This window comes from Pomacea canaliculata, linkage group LG2, assembly GCF_003073045.1.
Source record: "Pomacea canaliculata isolate SZHN2017 linkage group LG2, ASM307304v1, whole genome shotgun sequence".
NCBI lineage: Eukaryota > Metazoa > Mollusca > Gastropoda > Architaenioglossa > Ampullariidae > Pomacea > Pomacea canaliculata.
Genome location: NC_037591.1, coordinates 4,825,423 through 4,838,683, shown reverse-complemented (window position 1 = coordinate 4,838,683; position 13,261 = coordinate 4,825,423). Strand labels below are relative to the sequence as shown.

The window sequence follows — 13,261 nt, the reverse complement described above, 5'->3', positions numbered from 1 at the left end:
TGATGGACAGACTGTGTAAGACGAAGATACATGATTTGATCAGATTAACCAGCAGCCCACTAAAAGGCTCAGGATCTTGGAGAAACAGTTTCATAGGACGCGGAAATAGGGGCTCAACATGCATCAAGAGATTTGCTAAGAAAGGTGATTACGGGAGGAACTGTACCAGTGTCAGGAACCCACGCACAAGTTCAAGTCGGGCATCTTTCGTTCTCCAGTTGTTGGCACAAAGTCAGTATTCCATGCTTGAAATGGCACTAACATAGTACACAGTTAACAATAAACGGAATGACGAAAAATGCGAAAAGAGAAAAGCCTTTCAGTGAAGGGATTGGTCTCCCCTTGCAATGCTTGTCTCCCATGATGACAATGAGTGGACAATGGCCCTCACAGTAAACTCTTTAGTTATTTTCGAAAGAGACAGAAAACACCAAAAAAATGTGAATGTTAAAATTAAAGCTAATATCAGATAAATACTCAGCAAATAAAAGGATTAGCCTAGACACACTTTAAGACAAAAACCGTGTCCCAACGACAAAAGTCATTTGTTAAAGTTTCTTCTGTATAAAAGTTCTCTTTGAAGCCGCCGACGTCAAGTTAATAGCTCCATCATGAAAAAATCACAGACATAACACACTTTTCCCGGTTGCCGTCCCCTCGAAGTCAGCAAGGGTGGACCAATCTATCTTTAAAAAAAAAAAAAAAAAAAAAAAAAAAAAAAAAAAATAACCAGAAAAAAGAAAGGAACCTGGACTTTCTGTATTTTCTATACAGTTCTTAAAATCTAAGAATCATTCAGTTTAAATTTACAATACAATTAGTCAAGTGTTCCTCAATTAGTAATGTACGTTCTGTCAAAGCGTGCACACCCAGAAAGAGTAAAAAAAGCCCACCCAAACTGGCACGCACTCGCAAAAAGTTTTCATGTGAATTAACACACACAAGCAAACCCATATTATTCTTCTCACCAATGCACACATACATAAAAAAAAATACTGGTGGACCTACAGACACTCTACACATACCTAGGACATATGTCAGTCTGTTTTGTGGACTCAACTGACAACCAAGCTGAGGAGGTACGTCCTGCTAAACAGCGCGTGACTTTGTAGGGGCCTGCTGCCTCGTGATGGAGGTTCTATCAGGGGAGGGAACGTCTGTCCGTGTGGTGTGAGGTCTCAAAATCTTTTGGTCTGGCCCTGCCAAGGCAATCAGTAAATCTAGTAGCTTTTTTCACAGCAACATAATTTTTGTGTGAAGTGAATCATTGTAATAAGATACATTTTGAGAACATGCAAGGAACATCCAGTACGGGATAGACAGGACACAGACTGGACAGACACATCTTCTAATCGGTTGCCTGCGTCGCGTGCCCAGATATCTGGGTCGGATCCCCAGACTGCGAACTAATTCGTTTGTCTTTTGTTCCCTGTAGGAGATTCGTAGCAGTCTCTCCGGAAGCATTTCATTTCGAATCCTCCTAATATCTAATAAATCTTCTTTAAGCCAGACTAACACTTTACTTCAGCCTTTAATCAGATTTCCTGATGACTGGGCAAATATTACAGGACGAAGTTTTGGTTTAACAATTTAAGTTTATACATTCCGGAACAAGACAGACTGGGGGACTGATCTCACAAGGGATAATGAGCTTTCATAGCAGATACATTTATACTAAATGAATCATGATAGGGTAAATTTTGAGGAACAAGCAAGGAACGCTTCATTACGAACTTGGCAGGACACAGACGAGTGCATGACTGGACAGACATTTGCTTTTCATCGGTTGCCTTGGTCCAGTGTTGATTGGACTCTCTTGGCATGGTTTAGGTTTGCGCATAAAGACCTTCTGCATCTGATAAAACAAGCTGTGGACGACATGCACATGGCGACAATGTCTGGATGGTAGTTAAGAGACTGGTAGTTAAGACCTGGTACCCTAGGAGTGTGGTTAACTACCCCCGAGGCTTGGACAGGCGCTGTCATTGTATCACCAAGAATGTCCGGCCTCACAGCCAGTCTTCTGGTGCTGACTCTCACTGGTATGTATATTAGAGAGCTGGTGTTGACTTTATTGGCATTTATGACAATTAGAGATTTGATGTTGGCGCTGATCAGCGCATTTGACGTTAGAGAGTAACCGAGGTAAAGTGTGATTACAATTATAAGACAAATAAGTAAGACGAATTTTACCGACTTATTCCCAATGATGTTGAGGATGGTGGTGTTCATTAAATGGTAGTAATGATTTTTTCATGTTGACCGGGTTGACCTATGTTGATTCTGACCGGGGCTTAAACATGCCTGCACTAAAAAAAAACAACACCAAACTGTTCTTATTATTTGAAACATCGGAAGCAGTCTCATCGCATAATACTGTATTTCCATTACAGCCTCTCTTTGTTATCAGTCTATGCATGCGCCCCCTCTCCACTTCCTCAAAAAAGGAAAGAAAGAAAACAGCAGTCATTCTGATTTAGAAACACGGAGAGCAGAGCTTCGTTCCTTTTGTCTGGTGTTTATATGACTGAAGGACGGAATACATTTCAGTTCTGACTATTTGCCCTTTGCTTTAGGATGCATTCTGGGAAGGACTCTGGCAGGAACGATCCGCTTGTCACCTGCTCCACTAAGGTCTGCAATGTCCCCGGCTGCAATCAGTGGTTTTATTCCTATTATTACTACTCTTTGGAAAAGCGCATTTGTCCGAATGCTTTCGATGCGTGTGTGTGTGTGTGCGTGTGGACTATCCATTTCCTTAGCAGCATAAATTGAAATACTGAATTTATTTCCATTGGGAACTCAAGCATTTTTCTCTCTTCTGTAAAGTCGTAGCTTGGCATATCTTCTTAGACTTCGAGGGCTGACCGCTCCGAACGCAAATCGTCCTCAGAACTTCAAAGTCCGGTTCGTGACCCGAGACGGCACAGTAGTTCAGGATCGCAAGCTGTGCACTGAAAGCTGCATTGAAGTAATGGGCAGCCCCCGCTCCAGCTGGAATGCAGTCTATCAAGTATGTATTATCTAAACACCCGAACTAACTTCTGACTTTCGGATGTACACTAACATAACAAATTCGAATCATGTCCACTCTGTCAGAAGTAGGATGTCGAGACTGATACGTCGAGAGGGATACATCGACTCTAACTAATTAAATACTGAAATTAAATTGAACTCTATCCCGCATCCCAAACAGGGAACTGGGTTCTACAAATTCGACGATGACGATGATGATGATTAATAGTAGCAGTAAGGTTACAATTATTATACAGCCATTTTTTCTTATATAAGAACAATCATACGTTGAATGCTGTGTTTTTTCTTACAACTAATTAAAGTGTGAAGTTCATAATTTACTCAGTAGGTAACTGTTTCAAATGCTCATTTGTTCTCGCGAAAGGCCGCGTGGATAATAAGCACAATGTTAAGGCACGTGCCTCACACATCTTCGATAACCTCGCCAATCATCCCAACGCTGGGGTTGGCGTCTTCACCAGTGCAGAGAAACTCATTGTCTACCCGGAGTTCCAGTATCTGGCTGATACACCGGCCTGTAAGGGTAAGAAACACAACCAGCCACTGCTCGAAAATATATTACAATATACACAAACGAGCGCAAACTCGGGAAAAGTCGAGATCAGTTTCTCGCGACATCACCACGAACGTGTTGGAAAGCATTGAATCTGTCAGATGATATCTTTGTGTAGATTCTTACACCCTTTCTGAATTCAATCAATCAATCAATCAATCAATCAATCAATCAATCAATCAATCAATCAATCAATCAATCAATCAATTTCTCGTCTGATACGAGGCTTCATTAAAAAAAAACACTCACGTGGTCATCCCTCGTTCTCTGTTTATCGACCTCAGCTTCAGTTCTCTTTCGCCATTTTTATCTATTTCGGTTTTCAAATAATCTCTAAAATAAATAATTGTAATTTGAAGGTTCGTCAACTTTTTCTGTCCACATTTTATGTCTTCCTCTCTTGATTATTTACAGTGTGTGTGTGTGTGGCATGCCTGTCTCCTTTCGCTCTCTCTCTCTCTCTCTTCTTTTCCATTCTCTCTACCCCGATCTCTCAATTTCATTTCTCTTTTAATGGGTAAACAACAAGTACCCTCTCTTCCCATCACACTAGCAGATTTATAACAAAATGAGTGAGTCAAAACTCATTAACCCTCATCATTTGTTTTAGTCTTCTGTAGGACGCATTTTTAAAGTCATTTGGTTTATTTGTATTTTGTAGGTACGTGCGCCGGTGCTTGTCGTCATACCTGTTCCTTCGACGGTCGCAAATATGAGAATGAACCCGGGGCGGCGAGCACCCGAGCGGTGGTTTCGGAAGACAACGTTCTGTGTACAGCCAATGACCCGTACTACCGCACAAACAACATCCTTGTGCACGAGTTTGCCCACACCTTAAAGATGATTGGTCTTAATGACAGCGAGAAAGCCCAGGTAAGTAAATCGAAAATCTCCAGGATGCGATCGCAGACAGAGTTTACGTCGAACAACATAACTGAACCCTACCTTGATTTTCTCTTGGAGGTCGCAAATATAACTCACACCCCTTTTGATACCCTTTACCTTTTCTAAGCTCAGGTGAGTTGTTGTCAATCAATACTTCCATGTGGAAATAAGGAAATAACAGTTGAATAAGATGCTCAAGACCTGTCCTCAATAAGACAAACCACTCGAGTGACAATGTTTTTTTCTTTGTCCAAAAAGTCCGTTTAGCTATCAATTCTTACAGTAAATGTTTTTAAAACTTCCTAAATTTTTTCAAACATAATAGAAGATCCCATAATAGAAATTGATACTTAATGTTTGTTTTGTTATTGTAGTTGACTCGAGCCTACAACAATGCCAAAAGAATGAAATTGTGGCGAATGGATTCTTACTCCATGTCTGACGAAGATGAGTACTTCGCCGAAGGAACAGGTGCGTTCTTCCTGGTTAACCCTCAGAGTACCAAAAAGGCCGGAGGAATGACAGAGTGAGTGCATTGTTTTCCCTAACTGCAACATTTCACAATAATGACATTACTCAGTGATGAGCATTTTCATCCATTCTCACTTATCTATCGCTATATTACAAACACTAAAAACTCAGTATTTGAAGTCCTGGGTATATATCAATTCCCGCTTTCAGAAATCGAGGTATTTAATACGTTGGAGAAGATTGAAATAATCAGTCAAAGGTTGTGAAATCAGAGACATTAGTCTCGTGCATTTCTTCCCGATGTGCACAACAAACATGATGCTAACAATTACGAAGACGGGTTAGTGGGATGGCAAAGGGCATCAAATAAGTCCTGGCATTCCCCCCTTGCTAACCTAAGATTTTTTTTCATTTAGTGGCTAATAATATAGAGACTTCTGTTTACCGTATTTAATATTATGCTGGCTTATGTGATGGATAGATCATAGATATTATAAACTGCGAGCGTTATTTAGAGGAAATAGGATGATTTAGGTTTGGTGCAACGAGGCAGGAATTATTTTCACTGAACGGCTTTCCGAGCAGTGGATTAACACATTCAAAATCCGTTTCATTGCTACTTCCCGATATACCAAGTCCTGTGTAGAGTTGAAAAAGATTTTTTTTTTTTATGACATTAACGTTTCTGTTGCAGGTGTCCAACCAAAGAGTGTCGCACACAAGAGGAAGTCCGTTCCTTCATCAAAAACCGCGACCCCCAGCTGTACGACATTTTAAGTCTGGTGTATTTTAAAGGCAAACCAGTTCTTCGAACAGGATCCCGATCTGTCCAAATGTCACGACCGGCAGTCGGACTGCGCGTTCTTTCAAATAAAACAAACATGCGATCACTTCAGTTTAGGACGTCCATATAATATTACACACGAAACTTCCAGAATGAACAGTTTACACTCTACTATTTCACTCGTACACAATTACAATATCCAAATTAACACAGCACACTTAATGAATTAAAATGCAAATCCTCAGACCACTCGCAGGCAGGTCTTTTGCTAACTTAATCCAATACAGCTTTCTAAGCACATTCAAAAATGACAAAGTTCATGGTCTGACACTTTGATTGGTAAAGGACATCGCACACTGGCCTCAAAGCAGAGCTATCATCACGCCAGCATTGGTTCTTTCCCACAACATCACTAATTTAAAGATAAATAAAGTAAACAAAACATAAAACACATTAAAAACTCCACAAATTCTGAGGATTATTTTGTGGAAGGAAATGTTCAAGACAAGAGTTGTTCTTCAACTCGTAAAGTCATTATTTCATCGGAGACAAAAGTAGACTAACAACGATAACAACAATGATAACAACGCACTTATCTCTCAGACAGATGACAGCAGCATGACTCTGACGCCAGTGTGCGACGGCCTTAATAGTTTGTTTGAGTCAAGTGTTACTCAAGTTGAGTCAAGTGTTATAACTAAAACAGAGCTTAAGAGTGTGTTTGTGCAGTTGATGTTGATGTTGATGTTGTAAATTTCTCGAAGGTTCAGTAAACATTAAATTTCATCATCAGTACTTAAAAGTAATCGTGATTTTGTAAATGTGCCCCGATGTTTTCCTTTGTAAGACTCAATGTTTATCGACATGCAATTGTGTGTGCGTGTGTGTTTGTGAGTGTGTACGTTTGTTTCTATGTACTGTACTGTACATCGTGATAACCTAAGGAACTTTAGCCCCTTTCACGACAACGCACCGCATTTTAAAATTTTCTTTGGGCAGTCAGTGGGTGACCATTGGTAAATATAAGGAAAAGGTTCGTGAATTTGAATTTGGTCATAAGAATCAGTCTGATGGCCTACAGAGAACCCTAGCAAAAATCAGATTTTTCAAAGAACGAGAGGAAAGACCGAAGAAAGATCTTGAGAATACTATCTAAAGACTGAAATCTTTGGAGGAAAACATCGAGGCGGAAAGACCGGCTCGTCTGGAAACTAAATTCAGCTCAGAAATCGTCCAACTGCGTGTTGGAAACCTGAAGAAATCTCTGGAAATGGAGATATAAGCCAATGCTGAGACTAACAAAGCGGTGGAACCCACGTCAAAAAACAAAATTGCGTCAGATTATAGTGACGCAGCAACCCCTCCTCCCCTGTAGAACTAAAGCTCGGGCGGAGCCAGCATGCAACACGTGACAAAGTCAAACAAGACATCTCGTCCATGGAAGATATAGTAACATATAGTTTCATTCATCGTCACCAAAGTACAGGCTTACATGCAGGCCAACAATAACTCCCTTTCTTTGATCTGGACCACATCGTAAAGTGGCTTTCTGAAGCTATCTGACGACGAGTCCAGAGGTATGTTTCATAAGAAAAATAAAAACAGATTAATTAACCGTTGCCTCAGTCATGAGTTCATTGTAGAATCATCCAAGCATGCCGCCATTTCTGGAGGAGCCGGATGTAGTGTTCAATGCACGTAACGTGTAGATGATAGACGAAAAGCGTCAGCCTCCACTTCCTATGTATTCTGTTCACTGCACAGATATTATATCGGAAATTTAAAATGACATCAAATGTATTATAACAATCATCAGAGTAGCAGATTTGTGATTAGTTTTTCTCTTGCAGTCTACGGAGCAGATTAACATGCTCGATGTTTTTGCATGCTGGAACTTAACTGACGCAAGGTCTGGGGTTACAAGAGGCCATCAAGTTTGTATTTTTGGGGCTTGGTACGAGGTCTGAAAGTGCGCTGCTGATAGCGCAAGATAATAAGGCAGACGGTCACACCCTTTGAGACCCACTGTCTGTGGACCATCGAGAATGGCGCGCATGTCTATAGGTCTTCTGCTGGTGCTGAGCATCACTGGTATGTGACATGTATAACAGTCGGCATTAACTTTGCTGTGTGTGTGTGAGACGATTTAAGATTGACTGTCACTGGTATGTGTGATGTAGTAGAGAGCTGACATTGACTCTGACTGTCATGGAGGGTGTGGTAGAGGACTGGTACAGTATTCTGATTAGTGTGTTCGTCAGTTTATGGTATTATCGAACTGATGTGGACTGATTGTCGTGTATGTTAGAGAGCTTGTATGCGTGGTGTGTTAATTGGTATTGTCTCTCAGTGGTGTGTATGTACAGTTAATATCAACTCTCATTGACGTGTCTGAATGTTTGTGTTACGGTACAGAATTTGTTCTGGCTCGGCCTCCAGCTGGAACCATCACCTTGTCCACTGCTCCACTAAGGTCTGCAACGTCTCCAGTTTATTTTTTTATAGTTACTCTCTTTATTGACCTCTAAACTGACCTCGTTTAGTGTTTAAATACATCTGCACACTTTTTAACTGACAAATTCGGTTTTGTGGGTGTGGTTGAACGCAACGTGGAATGCATAACTGCTTATCTAATCTATTTGGACAAACTTTCTAGACGATTTACAATTGCACTAAATACAGAGCATGTCTTTTTATGAAGCCTTATCTTTCTCTGACACCTGACTAACGTCACAGCTTTGAAGACCGAGTTAGGCTGCAAAGCTTGGCTTCTCCAAGATCGAATCTTCCAGCCAACTTCAAACTCCTGTACGTGGCCCAAGATGGCCGGACGGTGGAGGGGCAAAAACCTTCCACTGGATATTGGATTGAAGTTAGTGGCAGCCCTGGGGCAAGCAAGGCTGCTGTCTATCAGGTATATGTGACTAACTAGGCACCAGTAGAATTGCATGTCACTTGTAATTAGAAATGGCTGACTTATTTCAACAAAACACACATTTGCATACTTTTTCCTTCACCTATGAAGTACTAGGCCCCCATCTCCCATCTTTTACACACAGCTGATGAGATATAAATTCAAACACAAATATCATAATCTCTTGTAAACTCTTGTAATTTTTTTTCTTTTCCTTTTGAACCAATATTTTCGCACCTTCAAAAATTTCGTTTGGCCTTGCTGTTGTTTTTAAGACTGTTTTTTTAAAGCTGTCTGAAAGAGTTAATCCTCTCATCATAGTAAACAAAGGCATGAAATTATTTTATTCAAGAAAGTAAAATGGCAACATTCCCATATCTTATTTGCCATTGAACCGAAAGGGTTTACTTTGTCTTGGACACCGCATATCAAACAGTGAGTCCAAAATTGTCATCCCCCAGCCTTTATCCATCCCTGAAAGGATCAAGAACCCATCGTTTCTGAATAGAACTTCGAACTTGCAACTTTCTGGCAGTACCTTGTTGAACTAACCAAGAAGAGTTCCAAACTTATCAAAGCTGTCAAAACTGGAGAGTGAGAAACATTGACTATCACTGTCGCTAATAATTGGAAACTGTTTTGTACATGTAATTCGGCGTTTTGTTTACAGATGCATTAGTATAAATTGCTTGATAAAAAAAAACTTTTGTATTTTTCTGTCTTTGAAACTTTAAAAGAAGGTTTATCTGTCTTGGTCCACGGTTCTTTTATCGTTGAACTGCACATGTAACAGGCCGCGAGGGAGATAAGCAGCATGCTGAGACACGCGCCAGCACACATCTTCAACAACCTCGCCAACCACCCGAACACCGGGGTGGGTGTTTTCTCCAGTGCAGAGAAGATTGTGGTCTACCCAGAGTATCAGTATCTAGCGGACTACCCGGCCTGTTATGGTAAGAAACCAATCAATCCACCCGAAAATGTTTGTGCACTGAAAAAAAAACAAAAAAAAAGCAAAAAAAACAAAAAAACAAAAAAAAAAAACCCAAAAAAAAACAAAACAAAACAAAAAAAACAAAAACAAAAAAAAACAAAACAAAACAAAACAAACAAAAAACGCACGCACGCACGTGAGGTACGTTTATCCAACGAGCGAAGGTTTGCCTCGCACAGTTTCCAGTGACTAGCATGAGGACCACATGATGGAACGCGCCAAGTGCACGAGCGTTGCTCCTGATTCTCTGAAAGAACATGGACGATGGTCGGTGTGTGATGTTGCATGGTGTGTCAAAGTGCACTAGTACTCCTTCATGCTACGCTTCTACTTAAAAATATTAAGAATGTGCGCAAGCCGTACTGACGCGTTTATTACTTTTCTACATGCAAAGTGATGGTGCTAGTGTAGTGATTGGATTAAAATGACAGAAAACTGGAAAGTGGAGAGAGAAAGAGGGATGGAGGGAAAGGGAGAAAGAAAGAGAATAGAAAATGAAAGCGTAACACCTTTCTTCAATTTTTATAGATTACTTTATAGTTTATAGGCTGGCGGTTGGATAAAGCGCCTGTCAGCATGACAATAAGAATCGGGTGTTGTGGGTTCACATCTCGGCTTCGGTATATATCTCTCTCTCAGTGTGACACCTGTTTAAAGGTTTGACCGTCGGTGATTTTCTCCGGGTTTTCTGGTTTCGTCCACTGTGTGAGAGAGACTGAATACTTATGACAGTGAATAAATTTCGTATTCGATGCCGACTCATAAGTGCGTGTTCGTGCGACTTCATACACGTAAGCGCCTTGAGAAAGCCTTTGTTGGTATGGCAAGACTCTCTGTAAATAAACATTTATTACAAATATAGCCACTTCTTCAGATATTTTATAATGCACACTGTTTCTGGTTTCTTTCTTTTTTCCCCCCATATTTCCCTCGTCACCTGAATAGGTCGCTGCGATGGCAGCTGTAGCCAGACGTGTACTTTTGACGGCCGCAAGTACGAGACTCTGGCCGGAGTTGGAGGTGATCGGGCTTTGGTTTCGGAGGAAAACGTCATGTGCACGGCTACTGACCCGTACTACCATAGGGACAACATTGTCGTTCACGAGTTTGCCCACACGCTGGAGAGAATAGGGCTGAATGCCAACGAAAAAGCACAGGTAGGCACAGACAGACGGCCAGGACATTTCAGAGGCGGAACACTGACTAAACCTACTTATTATATACTCTGATTGGATTATTATTTTTTTTTGAGAGGTCATACATATGATCCGCATTTCTTTTAAAGTGTCAGAAAACCTTTCTTTAAAATACTGATCGAAGCTGTCTTTTCACTGCCATTTAATGAGTCAAGATCACTGACTGGTCATTCATTAATGGATTAGTCACGTGTCAGTACTGCTGTACTTAATGTACAGGTCATACAAGCTTACAACAATGCTAGAAGCCGCAGTTTGTGGGTGCTCAGCTCCTACGCCATGACCAGCCACGAGGAGTACTTTGCTGAAGCCACTGGATCCTTCTTCCGGGTCAACTTGCAGGACTCTTCCGGGGGCATGACAGCGTAAGTAGAGTGATGTCCCTTTGTCAGGCCGACTGATCTCGATTTCTTTTCGTTGATCTCGGTTACGCTTTGTGTCTGCTGCTTGATCGGTGAGTTTGTTATGCCATGTACTATCTTCTGGATAGTTTCGTCTGTGCCTGAGACGTGTAACTTCTTTTTTAATGGACCACTTTAAATGGTTGACTAGCTGTCGCTACTGCTACATCTGCGCCATCTTGTCAGGAGCATAGATTTAACTCTGAAGACTTTTCTGCAATTAAATAATTTCTTTTTCTCGATTGTTCATGCAACTGTTCTGCCACTGTTCATCATCATTGTGAGGGTCGGAATCGACAGCTATGTACTCTGCAGTCTTATGTCTCTCTCGCCATTGGAACATGTGTTACCACTCGGAGTCGTCAGAGATCTACACATCTCTTTGAGTTAGTACGTCCTCGGAAAGCTCCGTATTTTCTGTTGGGTTCGCTACCTCAAATCAGAGATCTGGACAAATTTCTTCTCAGATTCACGTTTTCTCGTTCGCAGTCTACCAGTTCTTTCCGATGCCGCAAACCTGTCTGTTGATGTGTCTCTAGCCGTTTGCTTACTTATTTGTTTTGGTTTGTGTCCATGACTAAATGCCAACGATGCAGCTTTCACGTTGTAAATATTTGTGACATAAACCAGTTCGGTTTATTTGTGGAAAAAAAGTATAGAGATTAAAAAAATTAGTGGGTGCGGCTTATATACAGGTGCGCTCAATATTTTAATGCCAAAATTTACGATAATTGTATATATATAGGTTTGTTCATTATACTTTCATCCATCTGTACCTATCTATAAGTAGTTGAAACATTACCTGATATTTACAGAGAGAGAATTGTAAGAATGAACTGGGGACAATTTACACAGGTGACCAAGTGCTTTCGATTGTGGCAATCAGAAAAGATAAGGGTTATATTTTTAAAATTGTCTTTGCTGTTGCAGGTGTAGCGGTGGGGAATGCAGGACTGAAGAAGAGGTGCGAAGGTTGATGAGCAGCCACGATCCTCAGCTGTACAACATCCTGAGCAACGTGTACTATAGTGGCAATCCTGTTTCTCCCAGTGGAGTCACCATCTGCCCGAGGCAATGAACCGTGAAGACTGTTTCTCAACACAGTTATATCCCTTAGCAAAGGCTTAATCGTTCATACTAGAAGAGTAAACACGTACACACCAATAACGTTTACAGTTGTCCATTCCATGAGGATGTGTGGACTCTGTAATGATGATTTGCGTTGTATTATTGTCACTGTCGCCAGTACATCTGACATTATCAATATGGTATCGTCGACACACACCAAAGGAAAATGTTAACTTTGGTAATGTAGACCTAAAATGCCACACCTATCAGACTCACAGAGTGCCGACACCGAGACACACGCAAAGTACTGTCATCACCTTTCTCTTCTGTGTCTGAAAAAAGGTTTTGCAGCAGGGAACAAATTTATGTTTCTTGTGGTAAAAACATGAATAAGTTATAATTTCAAGTTAGCGGGTAGCCAGCAGATAAAGTGGTTAGATCGCTGGAGTACGAACAGAGGTTAGATGCCTCCGTAGCGCAGAAAACTTCCATAAATCGACAAAGGTGTCGGAACGGTTACCTGACTCCGCAGAGGGTTGGGCAACGTAAAGCAGCCAGGGAGAAGATACATTTGTCTCTGTGGTGCCTGTGATCGTGGAATACCTATATTGCTTATAAAAAGTATACTTATTTAGAACAGTATTTCTTCTATTTTTGAATACTAGATAGCCTTTCGCATCTTTCAGAACTTTTTAGCCCGGGAGCCCGCTATCACGTACATTTATTAGACAGGCATAGACACGTAATTGTATCGATGGTGCCTATTACGTATAAAATTTACGCTAGTAAAACATAGAAGTGATACATCTATCACATAGACTTTGAAGTAGGTTTCATTCATTCGTCCCTAGACTGCTACCGGTCGTTGGGAGGAGTACAGGGATAGACGCGGACAGTCTATGGAGAGGGAAGGTCTTAAGTACTTACTACTGTTTACGTCTTCGATCTGCACTCCGTAG

General features: G+C 41.0%; 2 protein-coding genes across 2 annotated transcripts; both read left to right on the top strand.

Moving 5' to 3' along the window:
• Nucleotides 1–1,999: 1,999 nt before the first annotated feature.
• Nucleotides 2,000–6,519, top strand: LOC112557709. The gene is made up of 5 exons (XM_025227707.1): nt 2,000–2,042; nt 3,401–3,559; nt 4,251–4,462; nt 4,849–5,000; nt 5,640–6,519. Exons 1-5 carry the CDS (start codon nt 2,000–2,002, stop codon nt 5,857–5,859), a joined length of 786 nt encoding a protein of 261 aa, XP_025083492.1. The 3' UTR covers nt 5,860–6,519.
• Nucleotides 6,520–7,194: 675 nt separating this feature from the next.
• Nucleotides 7,195–12,401, top strand: LOC112558272. The gene is made up of 8 exons (XM_025228637.1): nt 7,195–7,306; nt 7,580–7,820; nt 8,145–8,202; nt 8,466–8,643; nt 9,437–9,596; nt 10,583–10,794; nt 11,053–11,198; nt 12,165–12,401. The coding sequence occupies exons 2-8, from the start codon at nt 7,775–7,777 to the stop codon at nt 12,310–12,312; spliced, it is 948 nt and encodes a 315-aa protein (XP_025084422.1). The 5' UTR covers nt 7,195–7,306; nt 7,580–7,774; the 3' UTR covers nt 12,313–12,401.
• Nucleotides 12,402–13,261: the final 860 nt, after the last annotated feature.